The 23,912-nt window shown below is 32.0% G+C and overlaps 3 protein-coding genes and 1 non-coding gene across 4 annotated transcripts; 1 reads left to right on the top strand and 3 right to left on the bottom strand.

Annotated features, from left to right (window-relative positions):
- Positions 1–100: 100 nt before the first annotated feature.
- On the bottom strand, positions 101–3,321 carry LOC146535950 (uncharacterized). Its single transcript, XM_085190884.1, has 6 exons — positions 3,012–3,321; positions 2,636–2,921; positions 2,028–2,094; positions 1,679–1,793; positions 1,046–1,279; positions 101–908 (listed from the first exon to the last, which is right to left on the bottom strand). Exons 1-6 carry the CDS (start codon positions 3,123–3,125, stop codon positions 438–440), a joined length of 1,287 nt encoding a protein of 428 aa, XP_085047010.1. The 5' UTR covers positions 3,126–3,321; the 3' UTR covers positions 101–437.
- An 873-nt stretch (positions 3,322–4,194) lies between these two features.
- On the bottom strand, positions 4,195–19,646 carry ACOX1 (acyl-CoA oxidase 1). Its single transcript, XM_085190871.1, has 13 exons — positions 19,262–19,646; positions 17,875–18,034; positions 15,893–16,061; positions 15,013–15,136; positions 10,811–11,055; positions 10,419–10,579; positions 10,026–10,188; positions 9,433–9,623; positions 9,106–9,258; positions 6,992–7,097; positions 5,643–5,795; positions 5,343–5,459; positions 4,195–4,996 (listed from the first exon to the last, which is right to left on the bottom strand). The coding sequence occupies exons 1-13, from the start codon at positions 19,380–19,382 to the stop codon at positions 4,853–4,855; spliced, it is 2,007 nt and encodes a 668-aa protein (XP_085046997.1). The 5' UTR covers positions 19,383–19,646; the 3' UTR covers positions 4,195–4,852.
- On the bottom strand, positions 8,215–8,365 carry LOC146535949 (U12 minor spliceosomal RNA). The gene has a single exon (XR_014878382.1). It is a non-coding gene; the product is annotated as a U12 minor spliceosomal RNA (small nuclear RNA).
- A 1,135-nt stretch (positions 19,647–20,781) lies between the features above and the next one.
- Positions 20,782–23,659, top strand: RpL19 (ribosomal protein L19). The gene is made up of 5 exons (XM_085190870.1): positions 20,782–20,912; positions 21,104–21,210; positions 21,418–21,581; positions 22,507–22,697; positions 23,487–23,659. Exons 1-5 carry the CDS (start codon positions 20,908–20,910, stop codon positions 23,620–23,622), a joined length of 603 nt encoding a protein of 200 aa, XP_085046996.1. The 5' UTR covers positions 20,782–20,907; the 3' UTR covers positions 23,623–23,659.
- The last annotated feature ends 253 nt before the right edge of the window (positions 23,660–23,912 follow it).

Raw genomic sequence — 23,912 nt, 5'->3', positions numbered from 1 at the left:
CTATTTAATACAATAGTTAATATAAAATTAACGCAGTTAATCATAAATAGTTCATATTAATGCTAATGATTCAAACAATAAGCTTATAAATAAAAACACATTTAAATTTGCATATTTTTTTTATTTACCAATTTAACTTCTCGTAATTTAAACTCTCAAACAGTCCTATCAAAAGGCTTATTAGCCTATATTTGTTTTTAAAATTATTCATGTAGATACTAAAAACTAACCTATAAAAGGATTGGCAAAAGGAACTCTTAACCTAGTGTTAGAGCACTGCCTTTCAACCCCTTGTGTCTCAGTACCAGAGTCAATATTAAATATTTCATTTCCTTGAGCGGAAACCGAACCCACAACCCATCGCGTTTAGTCACACGCATTCGGCACAATACTGCGCCATAACTGGCCTCAAAACAATAAATAATAAGCGAATAATTTCAACTGAGTAATGCCGGCGCCCTGTCATGGACCTTCATATGTCTAGTCAAAGTGCCGCGTTGAGCAAAACTATGTTCACAAATTGAACATTTATGCGGTTTCTCCCCCGTGTGGATCCTAAGATGATCATTTAAACGCCTTTTAGAAATAAAACTTTTAGAACAAAAATTACACATATAAGGCCTTTCACCCGAGTGAATCCTTTGATGTTCAACAAACGAAGATCGAGTCGAAAATGATTTATCGCAAATGTCACACTTAAAAAACTTTTTCCCCTCGTGATTCAACAAATGTTTGGCCAAATTATATTTATCTGTAAACGGGTAGCTGCATATTTGACATATGAATCTTCTATCAGTGTGACATCTTGTCACATGTGACATTAGTATTTTTTTTGTGTAGAACTTTTTGCCGCAGTGTTCGCATGTGTATGTTCGTTCTCGGTTTTCTTTGTGTGTTTCTAGATGGGCCTGGAATTAAATTAATTTATGAATTACCCTGTTATTTTTGTTATCTTACTATATTGTGTTTCTGATTATGGAATTCAAGGCCGCGAAATATAACTTTAAAATTAGTTTCATTTCAAAAAAAGCATTTAAAAACTTACTTTCAATATACAGCTGGTAGAACATCCCTTCCCACATACATTACATATAAACTGATGTCTCTGAACATGCAATTTCTCATGAACTTTCAATGTTTCCCTACTTTTAACAATTTTCCCACAAGTGCGGCATTTAACCACGCTGAGCCTGACCCGAGTGTGCCAACTTGCATGATGTCTCCGGAAACCACTTAGTGTAACAAACGTTTTGTTACATGGTATGCAATTGAGTGATGTCTAAAATATAAATGATTTTATAATGGAAGTGCCATAATAATAATTAAAGTGCTATTATAATATCAACTTTAAGAATAGACAGAAAGATGTTTTAGAACACTTTAGAACAAGACTTAAACTATGTCAAAAACCGTAATATATTTTTTTTAAGGTTTACTTTTATCGTAATTAGAAAAAAGTAACTTTAAGGTAATTAATTAAATCACCTACAACAAATTTTCAGTTCTTGAGACTATAACATTTTTGCAGTGTTAGAAATGACAGGTTTCCAAAAATGTACAATATTAAAATATAAGCAATTGATTTGGTTAAAGAATTTATTTTAAAAGTAATAAATCTAATGTATGATGTCATTATAGAATATATTATTAAAGTTATATATTAATAAATTAGACATACTCCTTTACTTTGGTGTATTAACTTATGAACTTCAAATCTTTCCTTTGAGACAAATCCTTTATTGCACAATTCACATGTGATTTTTTTCTTCCTTTTAATACTTTTTTCTTTTAATCTGAAAGGTAAAGATATATATTTTTTTTTACTTTATTCCTTAGTATATAATATAGTATGAGATTTTAAGTTGTAGATCTAAAGATTACAGTGCTTACTCTGTATACAGTAAAATTGTTTACTATTATTCAATGTCACATTGGGACACAATTGTTAAAGAAAAAAATATCTGAATAATATATGTATGTTAGAAATTAAAATATACTACAGAAGTTCATAACTAGGCAAAAAATACCTTTTGCTAATTTTTTTTCTCTTAACTATTGCTGGCAGTTCATCTACAAATGTTGGACTGTCCAAGCCTGAAATATAATTTATTGTTAAATTATTTATTTATAAGGCTCTTCAATCAGTGGTATAACTATAGGTTGGTAGGATCATTCAACAGAACAAAGAAAATAATACTTGTAGGTTCAATTCTGACTTGGCAAAATGAATTATTTTCATCTGCTGACAAAAACGCATGGAATTGAATTTTGGCACATAACACACGTCTTGAAAATATGGTGGTCCCTGCAGAACAGAATGTCTTAATACTAGCTTCCCTCAGCTTAACCTGCTCTATGCAGGCTACAGCATGCATGCAGCAGCATAAAAACTTTAAAAAAACTTTTTTCCATATTCAGACAAGAAACCCTGATTGACTATAAAAACACAATATCTAGATATACTTTAAATATCACAGATCCCCATAGTGGCTGTATGAAGAAGTTGATGATAGCAGACAAGGCAAAAGAAGAGACTGAGAGCTGTATCATGTGGCTTGTCTTTAGTTGATTGATTTGAATGAATACTTAATTATCTATTAAAATTATTTAAACCTTACACAAACATAATATTTACCATTGTTATAATTATCTTCATATTCTTCTTCTTTTACACCTACATGATGAATATCTTTGGAGTCATAAGAAAAATTATGTTGTGCACTGCTAAATGACCAGTCTTTCAAGTTGTGATTATTAGATGAAATATCTTGCGTTACTATCTTTTCATTTTCCGATTTAATATTGTGGTTCATTAGTGTTTTATGTGATTGAAGACATGTTCTTTTAAAATCCGATAGTTTAAAAAGTAAATCATAGCAACTATTGCATAGTGCTAGTGGTAATAACTCGTCTTTTACTATCTGAAATATTAATACATTTCATTAATATTTTTACATATCAAAAATATCTTTAGTAAATCATTTCATATACATAATTGAAAAGGCCGCTACCTCTATAGAAGTGCAAAACCAATACACGTCCGGCGAAACGTTTTCAAACAAAATATATTTGAGCGAATCAATTGTACTTAGACAGGCTCGACATAAATTATTAAATTCTGTCATATTATGTATTTCTATTGAAGATTTTATCACAAACAACGAGGGGAGTAATTATTTAGATTCTTGTTTACATAAAATACGATCGCATTATTTTTGTTTTGACAAAGCGGAAACCACAGAGTGCCACAGACTAACAAGCAAAAATAAAGAATATTGAAGTGCAGATGAGCAATGTTGCAACCATTTGTCAAAAATAAATTTCTACCACTAGTATCGCCGTAGTTGGATCTAGTAACTGTAAAATATCCTTCTGATAGAATCATTTGTATACTTCAAATTTTATTTACCGGCTTTAAATATATATAAAAGTATAAGTTAATACTGGTTTTATATTTACACAATGGTAAAATCAACTTCACGTTGTACCCTACATTGTACGGGAGTACAATGTAGGGTAGGCAGAAGGAATCTAGTGTAAAGACACTCCGTTGCCCACTTTCCGCCGAATCCTGGAGGCATTGCGTGTTAAGTGGCGGAACTCGGAGCCGTTGTTTGTTTCGAAACCGGAGCGATAATAAATGGAAATATATGGATGGATCGAACTTACAACCAGTCGTCTTTACAGTCACACTTTGTGCCGCCGCGCCACGACTGGCCTCTGGACACAATGGTAAAAAATTATTTATAATAATAATATATTATTAAATACAAAATATAAATAATTTCATTACGCCACATTGGGTGACTATTTTGGTCGGAGTTTAGGATTTTAGTTGGTTGGCTTCGTTGCACATATGCTTCCTAACTATTTTTTTCATCCCTAATTCCTTCGACGTGCCCGAACCAATTGAGCACGTTCTTCTTCAGTCACACAAATGCCACATTTTTCGAAAGTATCTCTACAACCTTATGTTAAATACATACTATTTCTGTTAATTCAGATTAAACAAATATAGTAAAAAATTAAAATGTAATTTATGGAGGATTAAATCTTAATATTTTAAATCTTGAGAAGAAGTCTTTATTAAAAACCATTACAAAAAATATTCATCAATTTAGAACTTATTTAACATACATTTTAAGGTAGACACATAGATATATATATTTAAGGTAACACACATAATGAAACAACTTTTAACAATATCGAAATTTTATTTCAATGTAAATATATTATAATATTGTAATAAACCAATCTCATTTTTATTAAAATATTTAAGAGAACAATTAAAATACTGCTCATTCTTTAGTTAGACTTGGAATGTATAATCACCACCACCCGTAAAATATAAAAATATATATTTAAAATGTCAATTGTTTATAAAAATAAAAAAATATGATTTTTAAATCTTAATGTCGGTTCAAAATGTTAATATATTACAAAGTGACTGTCAAACAAAGTATTGCACGTATTAAGTAGGTATACAACATACATAAAAAAATGATTTAACAAAAAAAATCATTATTCTTGATCAATATTGTAAGCAAGTGTATTTTTTTAATATTTCAAAGTAATTATTCATTCATACATTTATTAAAATGTAATTTAACAACTTAAAAAGGAATTGTTCCTTTTTAAATAAATTATTTATTTTATAAAATCTCAAATGCGTCAATACTTTAAAAAGAAGAACACTTTAATTATATAATATTCCTTATTTCACATTATAGAAACAAAAATAGTTATCCTTAACATTCATTACTATTGTCACTGTCAACGTCAAAGACCTACGGGCTAAGGCACCATAAAATACGGATTATATTATAAAAATATCATAAATAAAAATATTTTTTTACAATTTTCCACGCATCAAAGGTTTTAAATAGCTGTGGAAACTTTTATTAACCGGTTCGGCATTAAGAGGACTTTTCATTGCTTCCTCCATTAGACGCTCGTATGCGTTACCGTCATAAGCACCTAATGTTGAATTTAAAATCTGTAACATAATTAATTTATTGAACAAATACGAAAAAAATGCAATACTTTTTTGGAGCTTCATGCTACATAGCAGGTAGGCAGAGTGAACCTCGGTACCTAGAGTTAAGACATTCCGTTCTCCATTTTCCGCTGAATTGTTAAAGTATTGCGTGTTGAGTGACGGAGCTCAATGTCGCGATTTGCTTCGTTAGCAGAGCCAGGAAATGAAAATACATATTAAATATTTTATTCCCGTGAGTGGCAGTCGAACCCATAATCGTCGCGTTTACAGTCACATGCTTGTTCCTCTGCGCCACGACGGCGTCAATTTTGTTTATTTAATATAATAATAAAAAAATATTTACCTCATCTCTAATATCAAAAGCGTCGACTAAACCAACTGCATTTGGTCTTAGCTTTATCATTAAATCTTCATACCATCCTTGCAATTGTTCGATATTTTTTTCAGATATTGATGTGAACTGGTACAAAAAAAATACAGTTACGTAAAATAATTTTAAATATTTTGTAGTAAAAATATTAATAAGTGTAAGTATATGACAACAACTTTCGTTTCTAATATATCTGAATATATATTATATAGGTATAAAAGGCCAGTATAGAGGTTTTTGAACTCGTGACAACTATATATAAATAATACTTACTCTCAGCAAATCCCCAATATATTGTAAAGCCCAGTATACAATGTATAAATCAACTAATTGTAATAAAACAGTGCGTAGTTCTGGCGAAACATTTTTGATCTGGTTCTCAGTTTCTTTGTAGTACGACGAAAGTAGAATAGCACGACAGTGGGCCTGGAAAAGAAAATATAAATTAAGTTATATTTAATATTTTAATCCAGAATTGAACGTTGAACGGAGGAACGTTAGATCCAGATTGAACGGAGTGTCTTAACACTAGGTTCCCTCCAGTGCCGGTTTAAAAAAAATATGACAAAAACTAATAAAATGTCACTTCTTCTAGCCTTTCTATCTGCGAACTCTTTTATTAGGCATTCAAAGTCTATGTTTTCTGCAATTTTATTTTGAAAGTTGTTATATGAGTTGTTGTATGATCACTTTGTTTTTTTTTTTAGATCTTAGACCATTTTAAAGGGCATCAAGTCCCCTAAGCCGCACCGGGCAGCAAATACCCAATACATCTTTGCGCAAAGCGCCCTAAACGGGCGTCTACGGCGCCCTTTTTGTCCGGCGCCCCTGGGCGGTCGCCCAGCCTCGCCCTACCCAAACGCCGCTAGTGGTTCCCTCTACCAACCCAGCTGTGTGAGGGATGCGACATGAAGCGGATTTATTTAGTTATGTTGTTAGCATCTGTTGGGATTTCTTTATAAGTTTCTGCTGCCCAAACATGTTTGCTTATTATTATTGTTTGGCAAGAAAGAGTTACTATTTATTAAATATTTAATTTTCACCGTTAATCTCGGAGACATATTAAACAAGTGGAGAAATTAAAAGAAGAAAACAGAATAATTTATTAAGAGTTCTTTCAGTCCTATACTTTCCACCCAAAAAGAGGCTGCTTATTGATGGCCGAAAATAAAATATCTGTTTAAATTAAGTGTTTTTTTTTTTCTAAATGAAGAAAACAAATAAAATAATAATTATTTTTTTTAAATAAAAATATTATGTGTAATAATAAATACCTTACTTTAATTAGTCCGATTACATTGTCAAATGAATAAACATGGAAATTAAACTAATTAATTGAATATATCGTCTCATTACATTTTAAATGTGTAAATGAATTGTATTTAATTACAATAAATAAATACTAATTATAAATTAGATTACAGAAACCACAGTGTAGCAGCGGGATAGCTACAGACTGTAACCGCGACGCGAATGTAAAGTGCAGCGTTAAGTTCCACCACTCACCACACAATGTCTCGAAGTTGTGCGTAAAGAGGAGAACGGAAGGTCTTGGACACCAGATTTTCTCTATCCATCTTGCTATGCAGGATAAACGTATACTCGTATACAAATGAAATTACCTCAGACGCGGCTGCCAGTTGCACTGAAGTCATGTTCCACGCGTCCTCATACGACAAGCCGTTGTTTTGACGTTTCTCTATTTGAGCGACGCACAGGCCGATTTTCCTACAAAACATAAAATCAAATATTAATAAAAAGACCTTTTCAAAACAAACTTTCTAAATGTTTTTCATTGTATTTTAGAAATGAAGCCTTTAAACAGCGGAGTTCATTTTGGATTAGCAACAACATTGATTATATTTTATTTCTCATTGTCATCAGAGCTGAAGTTGTAATCCAAATTTCAGCTCAATCGGACCCTGGGAATTGGATCAAACTGAGTTTGGAGGATTTCATAATATATACTATCACACATACAAACACTACAAGTCAAATAAAAGCTATTTATAGTAGCATATAGGCTGAATGGATTTTTCTTTTTTTTCCTCGAGTGGGGATCGAACTCACGACCGTCGCGTTGCAGTCACACCCTTATGCCGCTGCGCCACGGCCTCTGGCCTCTCTCTCTACATATATTGATGTAAATTGCAAGTTCAAGTATTCAATGGTATAAATATCAGTGATGATTACATCTAATTTTTAGAGAAAAAAATATAATTATCTACAGATCTACTAGATCTACAGATCTGCGTAATGTGAAGGTTCCCGTATTGTAAAATTAGAATCAACTCTATTAAGTCTGACGTCAAAAGACAACGACAAGAGAGAATGCAATCGTAGATTCAAATTACACTCAAAGAAATGTTCAAATTTAAAATATTTTCGTTATCCTGGGCCTTTTACACAAAACTCAGCTTCGCCCGCTTAATTTACTTGACACAAAAATAATATAAAAATAAATGGTTGGCCATGAGTTATTTTTATCTATAATCAATTTTACTGAAATGAACATCCATTTTACAATCTTTTATATTTATAATATCACTAAGATGAGTAAGATACTTATCCACTTAGATTCTATATTTTTTTGTTGTAGTTATTTAAATTTATATTTCCATTTCTACGTTTTGGTGTCGAGACACAGCGCGGCATTGAGTTCCGCCTTTCAACACGCCATGCCTCTGGAATTCGAATTCGGCGGAAAGTGGGTAACGGAGGGTCTTAACACTAGGTTCCCTCTGCCTACACTGCTATATGCGGGATCGAACGTAAAGCTGATTCTATTAATGTGTAATGGTATAGTATAAACTATAAAGTTAATAATCAAGTAATAAATATTTTTAGGGCAGATCGCTTCACCCGAATCGCGTGCAAAGTAGGCCCGCGACTCAAGGGGACGACCTGTACCCCTCAAAAATACGTTCGCCCTAGTTTAGGACATTGCCCAGTATTAAGTGGGCCCAATAATTTCCTTACTCAATAGATTGAGGCACGATTTGTTTAACGGCGGTTTTTGTTTATATGAAATTGTATGAGCGGAACGATAGCGCGATTCAGAAACATATAACGCCATCTCTTGGTGACGTTTGAAAGGTTTACTTGAAATTATAATTTGTTTTTTTTTTAATATATTACATAATTAAAGGGTGATTACAGTGCTAGTGCACTACGTGTAGGGTGTAAGTTTTTCCTTTAACTATATAATAATTATCATTTGTTAATATAACTATTTCATTATCATATTTACGGTAGAAATATAAAAAAAATCGAAAATTATTATATTAGAGTTTTTTTATGAAACGCAAAACGTGTTTCTATATAGATATAAAATTGTTAAATAAAAATAAACTTAAACGTTGAAAAAAATACCTTCTAATGTTTGAAAAATTAACATTGCAGCGGCTTGTACGATATCTGTGTGAAATCTTAGCTTCGACAATAAACAATGTTATTAATTAACATATTGCAGATATTTAAAAGAATCAGTTATTTCGATCCTAATTTGTTTCAGTATAATAAAATCCCGTTTAAAATTTAGCAAAATTTTTACTGCTTTCTTTTTAACAATTTATATAAAATGTAACAAGAACAATAAAATAAATAAAAAAAATATTTAAAATCATGGCGTTCACACCGTAGCAACTCTCTGGTGGCTCATTACTATACCTTCACTAGTGTTGTCGGGTCACCTTACCTAAGTACATGTGATAATAAATAAAAAATCAGTAATCACCCAGCAGCCACTCTCTGGAAGCCCATGACTATGCCCTCAATAGTGTTGTCCCACGGCGGGGAGCGCCGCCCAGCGCCCACCTCGCCCAGGTACTGCACGGTGGGTGTCAGCGGGTTACCTGCGGCGGCTTGTTGCCACGCCTTCACTAGATACCTGTTCAAAATAAATAATTATTATATTTTTATATATTGATGTATTTTGTATGCTTTGGCGTACGTAGTGACATACGTCTCTTTTCTTTATTTTTTTCTTAACATTATGTTTATTCTTACTCTGATAAAAACGATAAGCTTTCCCTGGCTACCCTAGTACAGACGGCATACAGACCTGGCAGTCTGCAGCAGCATGACGGTGTTCTCCCCCTCGTAGGTGCAGGCGGCGGTGACCAGCCCGTACGTGAGCGGCAGGTTGGAGGACAGCATGTATCCGTGCCCGCCGCACGCCAGCCGCGCGCGCTCCACGCACTGCGCCGCGTCCGACGTGCTCACCGCCTTCAGGCAGCACGATAGCGCGTGGAGCTACGGCACATGTTTCATAAGTTAGCGACCCAACCCCAAAGCCCGATGCTGGTTTTGACATGGGTAAATTTAAAGTAACGTAAGTGGCTTTGGCGGCAAAACAGAAAACGACACCACGAGTATGTATGGCCCGGAGGTATAGCCAGTTTTTGTGAAAAGAATACATGCATATCAATGAGAATTTTTCTTTAATTAAGAAGTTTATCATCTCTTTACCCGTGAGAAATAATCCAGTATTTGTTTTATAGGTATGCAATTATATAATGAAGATTTTAATTTCGTTGAAAATTTTATTGAGTATCTAACTTAACTCCGCGCCTGGTCGTGTTATGACAGCAAGGAAATAAAAATAACGAGAGCGAGAAACTAAGAAATACATAAAACATATACAATATCAATTACCTCAGGCAATCTCTCCATATCGCCGGCTTCTAATTCAGCAGTAACATTGTTATACATCAACCAGAGCCAGTTAGCGCTCATGCGGAACGCGTGTACCGACGCTATGCCGATCAGCAGTTTGTCTTGCTGAGTGAGATAGTCCAGGATTTGAGGTTCTGGTTCACTATATGGATATATAATAATATAAATTAATTATTAGAGAAAGGCGTATTGCTGCTGAACATAATTAACAGATCCTTATCTGCATTTATGAAGTGTCAACATAGCTGCACGCAGTAGGTACACAATGCTGTGCTAGGATTGATGCTGTTATACGACAGCGAGGGAAATGGGCTGTGGAGGTGCGATCTGTTAAACACAGATAAAATACAATAAAATAAAAAAAAAACTTACTTAGGCTTAGGCTGCGACTGTCTCCTTATGGCCGAATATCTAGTCGCTATCGTAACAGCTTTTGCCATATAATTGCACATGTCGTTGACCAACATCACGCGTACGAACATCATTGTGCCGTACGCCAGTTTTGAACTTGGTGCGTTTACGTATGTGCCGTCCTATTGGAGGAATAATATTAAGTTAGTAATAAAGCACAGTAGTATTGTAAAAAGTATTTTTAGTCAACTATATCATGTAGGGCACTGCATGTAGAGTAATGTTAATATACGTAGGAACAGGACCACTTACTACTACTAATAGTAATAGTCTCAAGCTTTATCCTGAGCTGAGGTCCTACAATAATTAGTCAGGTAAACATAGGGCATAAATAATAAATTAATAAAACTGACCTCCAACACTTTGGAATTCTTCATCAACATATAATCTCTTGGTATCCTAACTTTATCGAAGCCCAGGAAACCATTATTTGTGCCATTCATGCCAAGCTTGGCTCCAATTTCCCCAACTTTGATGCCAGGTAGTGGCATGTGGGTTTCTTCGTCACGAAGTTGTACGATGAAGGGGTGAATGCCATGGCATTTCCCTTTTGTATATAGTTGTGCCATAATGATACAGTAATTTGCAGTATGGGCCACTATTGAGAAAAAATATTTTTTACAATATCTTATCGCAAATGACTAAACTTATCCTATGATTAATAATTCGTTTTATTGGCAAAAAATTACAATTAGTTCTCAATGTTATTTATTAAAAAAAAATTTTGTAATTCTAGAAAAAGAAACGAAATGTTATTAAGCCAATCTAGTAAAACTAATTAATCCTTGTTGCAGACAACAAAGGTAAACGAAAAATTAACATTAACTTGATACATAAAATGTTGTTTTCCTTATATTAGACATTAAAATTTTGAGTTAAGAATAATACAAAATGATGTATAAATGTTATTTTTAATTGCTAAATATGTACCTATAGCTATATTATACGTTTTGATCAAAGTTCAGTTATATATCTAACTACAGGCGAAGTATGCGATTTGAAACAAGACAAAATACTTAAAAGATAAACATTATTATTATTATTTAAAAACTATTATTACTCTAGCCATTGTGACGCCATAGACTGTGTAATCGTCATACTATAAACGCGATAATAGTTTTTTCGATTCTTAATCGAAGACAAAGAGCGGCGTTAACTTCCGCCACTTAACAACGTCTCTCAAATATATGATTTATTATTAAGAAAACATAATAAGAATACATACTTTGCCGAAATTAAAACAATAAACTTAAAAATTAAAATTTTTGTTAAATTATCAAAATATAAAGTGTGTCAAAAAGCCTGCATCAAGTACATATGTTGCAAATTATATGGAACATAAACATTTATACGTCACTTGCTATCTCAGTGATGACCTGCAAGCCCCCTTTGAAGTCATTCCCTTTTATTTATGTATCACCACGTTCACAATCAAATGAAATAATTGCTTTCTGCTTAAATTAGGTTACTTTGATAATGTGGAGCACAAAGTGTGACTGTAAACGCGACTGGTTGTAGGTTCAATCCCCACTCGAAGAAATTAAATATTTATTTTGATTTATATTTTAATTTCTTCGCTCTGGTGTCAAAGTGCGCGGCGTTGAGCTACGCCACTCAACACGTAATGCCTCCAGAATTCGGCGGAAAGTGGGTAACGGAGAGTCTTAACTCTAGATTAAAGAGTGTAGGTAGAGTGAACCGGGAAACCTAGTGTTAAGATATTCCATTGCCATTACGAAAAAATAAAATATTACATAGTGATTATTTAAAATGAATATTGTAATTATTATTTAATTTTGTATTGTATTTACTTTAATTATTTGATATTTTCTTTTTAGTAGTATTCTTATCTAAATAGTGAATGTTAATGCGTTGTGACACCATTTCCTTTTGTGTAATACATAGTTTGTTCTGTAATACATAGTTTGTGGTTGAAAAATATAAACACGGGCAAAGTATAGGATATAAGAAGATATATTATAAGAGTACGCTATGAATATGATAAAAACCATAAAAAAACATACATCATTGAACTCCAAAATATTTGTTTAAATTAAACTTTATCAACATATCTTAGTTTGATCATCTAAACTTTAAAATCGTAGCATTAACGCCCGTATTTATAAATTGCTGAACAAAATTATTACGATTAAAATAGCATCTCAAGATCGTGCTCACAGTTGAGAGCGGTGTATAAATACGGAATTAAATGCATAGTGAATGTGAAAGTTTACGTTAGTTAACTTTCACGTCATCACATATTCCGTCTTTCGCATATTATCTCAGGCAGTCTTGGCTTAGTGGCACAAGCACAAGCAACCGCGATGGCTGTGGGTTCGATTCCCGTTCGAAGAAACGAATTATTTAATATTTACATATCCTCGCTCTAGTAACACTATGATACAGTGCGAAACCAAAAAAAATATATATGTGGAATGCCAACGACACAATTTTCAGTTTTATCATACAGAATTGATTGATATTTTTATATAATCATTGATTAAATCGGCTTTGGAACCTCAATCCATTGTAAATACTGTGTAATGCCAATTAAGAAAAGATCACCATAATGATTCATAATAATTCAACCTTTGAATGATACACCGCACGACAGCAATTACCTACACTAATGCTACGTTTTATTTAAGTGCTAAAAACGGCGTAATTACGGTCATTCATAATTTTTTTTAACTATTCCTTGATATAAACTAAAAAGGTGGAACCCATGTCGTATCGACCTGGAAACACTACCGCAGATAGGCGTAGAAAGAATTTCTTACAGAATCTCACAGCAGTGGAGAGTCATACAAATATCCATTACCAAATCAGACGAGAAAAAATATTTAAAATACAACCATCTCCCTCGAATATACAAAATAAACCAGAATAAAGTCGCGAAATATGTAAGTTTATTAAGTAGATATAATATCTAGGGACAACTTCACATTTATACAAATTTCGTTTCGGTTGTAAATTTTCGAATTTAAGTGTAATTTAAATTTATATTAAAAATTACTTTAATTTTAAACTTAAATTTTTTAGCAAAAACTTGAACTAAAAACATTGTAAGTCTATATTTTCAAGCATCTCACGTATCCTACGAGAATTCCGTTAACCTTTGAACGGCCATGACAGTCGACTTTGTTGTAAGTAGTTAGAAACAATGTAAATATTCTCTATTGTTCATACATGCGAGTCATATTCATATTATATTTTAATATTTTTCCATATAATTAGTCCGTAAGCTTAAGCTGAGCTCTGCATTAGTGCGTCGTCGCCCGTTAAGTGCGGCGAATCTTTTGCTTGGGTTAAACCGATTTATACAGCTTTTGGACAAATGGCTTACACTTTTTATATTGATAGCAGCGTCATATTTATAATTCTGCATCTTTTATTTTTATGTTTGGCACGATCACTATACAATTTCGAAAAAATATATATGAATATAAGTCAATAAGATATAAAGCTGTTCTTGATGATATAACGGAGTGATTATAGTATAATCACAAAAAAATCAAATAATAATAGAAAAATAGTATTGATTTGTTTTGCTCTATAATAGTTTTATCTACTTTTTATCCTAATCGAGTGATAATACTTAATAGATAATATTTAAACATTCTAGAAAATGTGTTCTAGAAATTTAACGTGATACATAAACTTATATAATTTTGTACAAAAATTACTTAAATACACAACAAAATGAAAAGAAATTATTAAGAAAATCGCATCAGAGCAAAAGATTGTTCCATCTTAACACGAAAGAAACTCATTTAAAATATTGCATAAAAATATAAACTATTTTATACTTTTTTTGCCCTTGTTTTATTTTATTTATACATACATTTATACACACACAGCCGGGTAAGTAAAGCGAACCTGAGAACCGAGTGTTAGGACACTCCGTTCCAATTAAGGCACATCCGTTCCCCATTTTCCGCCGAATTTTACACGCATTGAGCACGTTGAGTGGCAGAAATAAACGAAAAAAAAGAAAATATTAAATATTTTATTTCCTGAAGTGGAAATCGAACCCACAATTTGTTACTTTTACAGTGTGCCACGACTGACCTCAATCCTCCCGCCCTTTATAATAACTGTAAATATTACGGTTTTTTAGATTTTATCCAGTTTAAAAATTCTCTTATTTAAATCTCATCCAATTTAACTATTAAAGTTATTATTTCATTGATTAAGAAATATACAAACTGTCACACATTAAAACTAATGGAATACTTTGTAGTTCGTACTCTCAAGCGGCAGAATTAAACCGGTTGTAGAAAAAAAAGATAAAGTAGGTAATTACCTTAAAGTCGACTTGTTACGCATGTAAGTATGTATATAAACTTTAGTACCGGTTCATTTTATGTTAAATCATCATCATTAAATATTATAGTGACTTCATAGACATAAATTATTAAGAAACATAAATATCAAATGCAATTGTGAGAAAATAATCAATAAAAAGTTTTACTTTAAAAAGAATTGAACCCACAAACATTATGTAAAGGTAGATGTGTAATTTCAGAAATATTATTAAGTATATAACACTTACATCCTCCAGGCCACCATTTGTAAGAAGTGAGTGTGGGGCTGTGTAACACAAACTCCTTAGTACTAGCGTCGTATGTAGCGGTTGTTTCCAAACCACGAATAAATGTACCGTGGCCTAGTTCAGTCTGCCAATGTAAGAAAAAACGATTTTTAATAGAAAATAATAGAATAATTTAAAAAATATATATATATTATCATAATTTATCTCATACAGCTTGAGTCGTAAATAGGCATAGCCTATCTGCGTCTCCACTTTCCGTTTCTTTATAATGCAATATATTACGTACAATATAAATTGACTAAATTATCTTCATAGTGAAATATCTTTGATATAAAAACATTTTTCATAATAGTACTTTACTGTTAAGTTCTTGTGGTGATAAAAAAGAAATTCATTCGATAATTATATACTTGTAAAAACATCGAATGTTCTATGAATATATTACCATGAAAAATCATACATAAATAGGCAAATGTAACGATAATACTTACTCTAATTGTTTCAATACACAAATTTAAATTACAGTAGGAGTGTCTAAATAAATAGTAAAATAATGAATAGTTGTTAAAGTCAGATGACTGTGCAAAGTCCTACTATAGGCAAGAATTTATATTACTTAATTCTTCCTAATATCATAAATGTTAAAGTTTGTGAGGATGGGTGTTTATTCTACATTCTAAAATTACTGAATAGATTTAGGTGAAATATAATATACAAAGCACATCGAGATCCACTATTTAATATTCAATTGGGCGAAAATTGGGCGGAAAGTGGAAAACGAAGTGTCTTAACGCTAGGTCCCCTTCCTCAGTCTACACTCCTCTATACAGGACACACCGTCAAATTAAAAAAATATTTATATGACAAAAACTATACAAACCTGCGCATAAGTCCCTATGATATCCAAATTGAACGCTCTTCCAATCCAATAGGCCTGCTGTTCTACCGTACCTTGACCCATTAAGGTGGGTATAAACATCACATAGTGCAATGTGAGAGGCGATCCATCTCCTAGGATCGCGGAACCTAACGTGCCACCTAGGACGGCCCTATAACAAATCAATAAATTATATATTTTTTATCTTCACATGCATTGCATCCTTCAGCAAAGCAGGCTGAGGAAAATCTGTTACTCATTTTCCACCAAATTCTGGAGGCATCAGCGTAGAGATTAAAATATTAAATATTTCATTTCTTCGAGTGGGAATCGAACCAACCACTTGTCACAGTCACACGCTCCTACGCCTCGCCAAAAATTTGTACTTAAAACTTGTAAACTATGTGAAAAAAAATTAAACATTTCATTGGTAATAACTGAGCATGTATAAAAAGCTTATTCTAAGGTCATTCGCAAATTGCTAATTTTGAGTTAAATCATATAAATTATAATCTATGTTGTATGTATTATCTCAATGTATACAATAGATTACATACTTATCGAACTTTTTATTTACGATATGGCTTGAGCTTTTCGAATGATGAACATAGATAAGTAAAAAATGTGACAATCTCATTAAAATTATTTTTAGCATAGCGAGACTCAACTTGGCTTATCTACACTTCCCGCCAAGAGACTTTCAGGAAAAAGGGACTCTGATAACCAGAAATATTTCAACTGATCTACACGTTATTTTAAAATAATGGACATCGACGATGTTTATAATGCTGCGACGTTTGTCTGTTTAAATAAAACTAAGTTAAGTACTATTAGCTTAGTGGTTAGAGCGGTTGGGGGTTTCCAAGAGGCGCGGGTTCAAATCCCGCTATGTTCAAAATTTATATACGTTTCTACAAAAGTATTTAAATGGCATTAAATCAAAAGTTAACGCGCTCGCGCTTTGTGTTGATTATTCGCATTGTTTGCAAAGTAGCTATTTTGTCTGGTTGTTATGTGAAGAATGTATTGTCATGTATGTCAGTTTCTCTTAATAATTTCCTACAGTACGGACGTCGAGTCGTGGTCGCTCTCAAGTTAGCTGTAGAACTTTAAGATTCTCTTTGAAAAAAATCAGCTTCACGCTGTATCCCGCATACAGCAGGGTGGACAGAGGGAACCTCATGTTAAGACACTCCATCCCCACTTTCCGCCGAAATCGAACCCACAACCAGTCAATTTTGCGGCACACTTTGTGCCCCTGTGCCACGATTGGCCTCTACGATTTTTTCTTACTTTTGTTTATTTTTCGCCCGAATCTACAATGCGCAAAAGTTCAGAAAACCTGACTTCATAACGGCCACGGCTCTTCAACCGTACTGTATGGTAGTTATGTGAAAGGCTTCTGCTTGACAATTTCAGGACAATCGCATTATAATATAACCTCTACTAAAGCGACTATAAAAAAATTTATTCATAGAAATTCAACATAATTTGAAGTAAAAAAATGTAAATTACATATACATTTTGTTCTTTGTTTGGAGTTAATGACAATACATATTATGTATTAAAATTATATGCTAAATATATTTGATTAAAACGAACACTATGCCTATTGACATAATAAAATTTGTCTTTTACATATTAGCAAAAATGGTTAAATTTGGTTATATTTCTTTTTTAAAAGTCTTATGAGCTAATGCTCATAAGACTAAGTAAGCTTCGGGCTTAAACTTCTTAAATTATGATTTATGTAATCTAAGCTCAACATTTGCGATTAGTGAAGAATGGGATGCTAGAAACTTTAAAATAAGCTTTTTACAAAAAAATTTTAGCATATTGCTAGAGCAGGAGGATTAAATAAACCAATAACTGCCATGGGTACAGTCACCTGTTCCAATGTGCCACTATAGCGATAATGTCTATCTATAAGTAACAATGAGTGAGCTAATCTAATTTTAATTAGATATAAATAAGAGTAAACTTACATATAATTTTCCATGCCAGCATTCTCCTCTTCCTGTAATCGTCTTATCATTTTAAATAACAGGCAAGCTTTTTTCACAGCCAACTCATATTTCTCTTTGTGACTTAAATAGACTGCTGGTACATCGTCATTGTGAATATTTTCTTTCATCACCATCTCCTCTGTGGGCGAAAATAAATATCTATACATAAAACTCTTTGGATACTAAGTAACGGACATTTGGACACTTATAATTTGTCATGTCTCTCATGTGTTACACCTCTTAGTTATTTCTATTTAACTGCACTGCGGCAAAATTGCAGGTAAAAACTAGTTTGATATAAAGCAATAGTAGGGATTGGCAAAACAAGTTATTAGTTAACTGACATGCTCATGTTTACTCTACTCCCATTATGACAATTCTGTAGTCCATTAACCACAAAATAGGTATGGTATGGTTCTTTGATAATGGTATTAGTGTGCCAGTTGAAACCATAAAATTTAGAAGGTTTTGCACTTAAGTGACGGAATTTAACACAGTTTTATATCCTCACTGTGCAATGAAATATTAAAATGTATCAACCCAATTGAAAATTTTTATGAATACAAAATTTCATGTCTTAAATATTTTAATACTATGAAGATATTAATGTACAGTTATTTTTTTAATCTGTTATTGTTTATTAATTAAAAGTAGATTTTTTTGATAAAAGTAGATAACAGACTAATTTATTATAAATATGATAAGTATTGAACATTGAACCATTAACATAACAATATCATCTTTAAAGATATAATAAGGTTCCAAGCTATTTTATTGTGTTAAATGTATTATTTTCAAGCTCTTCACTTTATCCCCCGTACAGCAGGATAGATAAAAGGAATGTCGATTCACTCTTACCTCTAATTTCTACCTCAATTTAAAGCATTGTATTTTGAGTTCTGGAACTCAAGACTGCACATTGTCTACTGGAGCAGGCAAGCAAAAAAAATTCATACCTCTATGTTGGATTTAAATTAAGAAATATTGTGTTTACAATTAGATGCTGTTGCTTTGCACAATGATGGCTTGCATTCTTAAATGTAATGATTAATATAATTATAGATACTAACATTGAATTTTAGTTACTATGGAATGAGGGCATTTGGAACAAAATAAAAGTTAACTACAAAAATATATATGTAACAGTATAAAATTATTTAAGTTTTTACTGTAGATATTATACCCAGAAAGTATTTTACAGTTATAGTTTTAAGATTAATTGTAACAGTAAAAATGTAACATTATATTGTTATCTTTTTCTATTAAATATGATTTAACCATAAATACAAAGACCATCTAGACTCCTTTGTTATGATAATAAAACAGTAAATTGAAATCGAATTAGTTTCCGTGAAATATTAATTACCTCTTTTTTTTCTCTCTTCCGTCTTTTCAACACCTCCATCGATTAGATGAATTAACTCTTTAATATTAAAACTACATTGATTTCTCTCATTTTGTAAATCAGGATTTATTTTTGTAGACATTTTTTTTTTTATATATATATATATATATAAAGGCGCACCTACTATTTATAATAAAAATAAATAATACTACTATCCTTCACTGTGTACACGCACTCACTAAAATTGACGGTGGTCGGTGATAAAAGTTAAAAATTTACTGAGACCGCCAGTCCGCCACTGGGTACAAGTTTATAAAACTGGCCTGGGTTTTTGTAAGTTGAATTGAAACTTTGAAAGTGACATTAAATAAAATTGCCAAATAAATAATCAAAAATAAATACTGTATGTTCTGTCAAAGTCAAAGTGTAAAATGACAGGGGACGTTATTTAATGGTACATCCACATGCTTGCTGAAGTCTCTCAAATGCTGCAATTGGCACGCTCAGAACGCCATATGCAAAGATCAAAAACCACAATCCTTCAGAAAGGGTTGAATTTACATGCTGATAGAAAAGACAAATGTGGATGTAGAAATCATATTTACATCGCATACGTATTCGATTTTACTCATGATTTCATGCCGAGTGGATGTGTTTTGCTTTGCAATATTATAATAATTTATGAGCAAATAAATAACAAAGTATTGCATTGTTATTATTTTTTTATTATAGACCCAAAATAAAAAAGTAATATTTAAATGTTATTGTAAATGTATTATTTCCTTATTAATCCAGAATAAATAAAGACTCAAAGTCATTTTAAATTAGAAAAAATTATATTATTTCAAAATGCAAATAAATTATTTTCATTTATTTAATACTCGTACAGTAATATCTATGTGTTGCTACTTTCATGCTTTTTTTACTATTGTTAAATTAACATTTTCCGTCAAGTTTGCCTGTGAAAAACATATTAATGGACTCGTTTAAACGGCATGCAAGCTTTCGTGAATGATTCGAACTATTAGTTTATTATGCATGCCTGGGCAAGCGTGTAAGCTTAGCATTAGTATACTTAGATAGAGTTAGATAAGAGGGAATATTCTCTGAGACTCTGTTTCCCACTTTCCGCCGAATTCTGGATATATTGCATGTTGAATGGTGAAACTTATCACCGCGCTTTTACTTCAACACCAGAGCGAAGAAATGAAAATATAAATTTAAATAATTATTTAATTATCTCGAGTGGGGATCAAACCTACCGTACGTATGACATACTTGTGCCCCTGCTCCACGACTGGCCTCAGATTACGGTGTAAATAAAATACGAGTTAGTTTAAAATCGTATATTTTGTATTTGAATATAAAATATGCGATTTTAAACTAACTCGTATTTTCTTCAATTGACATTAAAAAACAAAATTTTTCAACAGGAATGTTTTTATAATGTTTACATAAAAACAATAATATTAAAAGTTTCGTTTCGTTTTAAATATTTTTTTATTCTAATTGATACTGATAAATCATTCTAATATACAGGTGGAAGTTTAATTTACTGACATTGAAGGTCTGTGATAAATTTTTATGGTGCGTCTGTTTCGCAAAGCTTATCTGTACAAAGCCCGCCATATTTCTTTCTTGTATGCGTTGGATCTCACCGTGTCACGATGAGGTTAGTTTTTAAAATAATTAAATAATTTTCATGTATATTAATAAAATATTTATAAAAAAGACTTGTTTTTATAGGTACACATATGTACAATATATTTTTTGAAAATAATAATGCGTATTTCACACACAGTCGTTGTCAACAATCGTCTTGTGAAAACCATGTGGTCTACAAAGATAATGTTTAAATTTCAGTTCCTTAAAACTGCAGAAGAGGCTAGCAGCCTCTGTTATGCGATGTGGTAAAAAGAAGGTGTGGTTAGATCCAAATGAAATCAATGAAATCGCCAACACTAATTCCCGTAAGTTTCTTTATATTCTTAACCATGTGTGTTGATTTTAATTTTTGACTATATAACCAAGTTATTATTAAAAGAAATGAAGCAAATTAGATAAAATATTAATAAACATTACGATGTTTTGTGTTATATTCATGAATTAATATGCAATATTATACGTACAATTATTGATATAATTAATTATAAAACCAAAATGCTAACAATTCACAGGACAGAACATCCGTAAGATGATAAAGGATGGTCTCGTCATCAAGAAACCAGTTGCGGTGCACTCGCGCGCCCGCGTTCGCAAGAATACCGAGGCCCGTAGAAAGGGAAGACATTGCGGTTTTGGTAAAAGAAGAGGTACTGCAAATGCCCGTATGCCACAAAAGGTGAGTTTTGATATTGATATTTTTTATTTTCTTTTTTGGTCTTAAAAGAATATGGTCTTTTAAAAAGCTTGCATAGGGCTGCTGCCCCAACCCGTGGGCTATTTTTATTTTTAGCCAGTCGTTTTATATCATCCATTATAATAAAATGACAAATCAAATAACCAAATATTATGGTAATATGTTTTAGGTTAGGTTAGGTTGGTTGTGATGTGAGGGCACAAGTATGCAACTGTTGATGTGACAGGTTGTAGGTTTAATTTCACTTGAAGAAATGAAATATTTAAAAAAAAACATCACTTTGGCAACAAAGCATTAGTGGGGCATTGAGTTCTGCACGGCCTGGCACCAGAATTTGGGATAAAATGGGGAACAGAACTGTCTTAATTAATGACCACAGTGTTTTAATACTAGGTTCCTTCTATGAAGCAAGAAAATAAAAAAATACTTATTATTTGTACTAAAAATATATTTTTCCTTAAATAGATTTTCATCTTTTAATAGTATAAAAGATAGAGCAGAAGGAAAAGAGAACATACTGAAAATACTCTGGTCTTCATTTTTTGACCAAATTAGATTCACTATGTTGGCTTGATGACAGAACTCTATGCTGCACTTCCATCTACCTAAAGCTTGAAATCTATCTGTTGTGGCAGAGTATAACACAAGTGTGTTACAATAGATTCAACTGTTGTGGGTTTGATTCCCACTCAAGGAAATAAAATATTTAATAGTTAATGACATTTGATGAGGCAAAAAAGTATGCAGAGATTATGGTTCTCCTTTCTCTCTGAACTAGGAATAGTGTGTAGCTAAAAAAACTTTAATGTTTTTTCTTTTAGTTTCTTTTTTTTTACATTGTAAAAGCAGTTCAAAAACTTATAATTAGAACTAAGTAATACTCACATGGATGATATTTTTATAATAGGAACTGTGGGTACAAAGACAAAGGGTGCTCCGTAAATTACTTCTCAAGTACAGAACAGCCAAGAAGATCGACAGACATCTATATCACGCCCTGTACATGAAGGCGAAGGGTAATGTGTTCAAGAACAAACGTGTCCTCATGGAGTACATCCACAGGAAGAAGGCTGAAAAGGCTAGGACTAAGATGTTGAGGTATTGTTGTTATATTATGATTTGTTTTTATTTTGTATTACTGACCCTAGTGTTCTTTTATTATAGAGGAATTATACAATTTTTTTTTTTTTATATTGTGTTGTGTAGGCTGTGTTATTCTGAAGTATATATGGTGTAGTGACATCTAAATCGGCTCAGTGCGTGAAAGTAGAACAGACTTACATTTTTAATATAAGTAGATTTTTTTTTCAATTATATACTATAATATAATAATATTTTTTTTAATTACCTCTAAGTAATTGAAAATTTATTGAAATGTATAAAAAGTGTTCTTAGGAGTCAGTTTTGTTTTGGTAGTTTTAAAATTGAATATAAAAAAAGTATGTACATAATTAGCTCTTTGTTAAGATGTGTATAGTATTTTTTTACATTTCCCTATATTTGTTATTAGATTTTCACATCTATATTTAATCTACATTTTATTTAATATCCTGCTATATATTTCGCTCATAGGAGGGTAGGTAGAGGGGAACTTGGGAAAATAGTTTTAGGATATTCCATTCTCATTATGACACCTCTGTTGCCTAATTATCGCCGATTTCTGAGCGTGTTGAGTGGCGGAACATAACGCCGCACTTTGCCTCGTTACCGGAGCGTGGGAATGGAAATATTTAATATTTCATTACCCCAAGTGGGAACTTGGGGTAATGAATATCCAATACATAACCGTTATGTTTACAATCGCATGCCAATACGCCACAACATTTCAAAATTGAAAGTTACAATTTTTTTATTGTATTTATTATATTAATCAAATCTTAATTTCAGCGATCAAGCTGAGGCCCGCCGCAACAGAGTGAAGGAAGCCCGCAAACGCCGTGAAGAGCGTATCGCAGCCAAGAAGGAGGAACTGCTGCAGACATTCGCGCGCGAGGACGAGGCCGCCGTCACAGCCAAGAAGTGATTTATACATAAATATAAATAAAAATATATAAAACTTGGTTGTTGTTTTCGTTTTAACCTCTATTTTTTTTCTGGATTTTTTATTTGAAATTTCGAATTCGATTTTTGAAAGTTCTAATATTCGGTCGTGTTCTAGTTGTTCCGATATTTTATATATTGTTTGCTTCCCATGTATATCATTTTCTTAAACTAGTCATTTGTTTATTAAAGATTATGTTAAATATAGTTTAAAAATAAGTTATTCTAAATATATATGAAAAGTTAATATTAAATACAAAAAAATAATATGCT

This window comes from Heliconius melpomene, chromosome 10 (genome assembly GCF_056956725.1).
Source record: "Heliconius melpomene rosina isolate 202511_hmr_F chromosome 10, ASM5695672v1, whole genome shotgun sequence".
In the NCBI taxonomy this organism is placed as follows: domain Eukaryota; kingdom Metazoa; phylum Arthropoda; class Insecta; order Lepidoptera; family Nymphalidae; genus Heliconius; species Heliconius melpomene.
This window is presented reverse-complemented; position numbering and strand designations above follow the sequence as displayed.

Excerpts from the sequence above, each read along its gene's own strand:
- LOC146535950 (XM_085190884.1), bottom strand. The coding sequence starts at position 3,125 with ATGACAGAATTTAATAATTTATGTCGAGCCTGTCTAAGTACAATTGAT. Across the intron at positions 2,095-2,635 it reads TGAAGATAATTATAACAATG|GCTTGGACAGTCCAACATTT; the intron begins GTAAATATTATG and ends ATTATATTTCAG. Across the intron at positions 909-1,045 it reads CTACCAGCTGTATATTGAAA|GCCCATCTAGAAACACACAA; the intron begins GTAAGTTTTTAA and ends ATTTAATTCCAG.
- ACOX1 (XM_085190871.1), bottom strand. The coding sequence starts at position 19,382 with ATGTCTACAAAAATAAATCCTGATTTACAAAATGAGAGAAATCAATGT. Across the intron at positions 5,460-5,642 it reads ATATTGGGGATTTGCTGAGA|TTCACATCAATATCTGAAAA; the intron begins GTAAGTATTATT and ends TTTTTGTACCAG. Across the intron at positions 4,997-5,342 it reads CTTTTGATATTAGAGATGAG|ATTTTAAATTCAACATTAGG; the intron begins GTAAATATTTTT and ends ATTATGTTACAG.
- RpL19 (XM_085190870.1), top strand. Across the intron at positions 21,211-21,417 it reads AATCGCCAACACTAATTCCC|GACAGAACATCCGTAAGATG; the intron begins GTAAGTTTCTTT and ends AACAATTCACAG. Across the intron at positions 21,582-22,506 it reads ATGCCCGTATGCCACAAAAG|GAACTGTGGGTACAAAGACA; the intron begins GTGAGTTTTGAT and ends TTTTTATAATAG.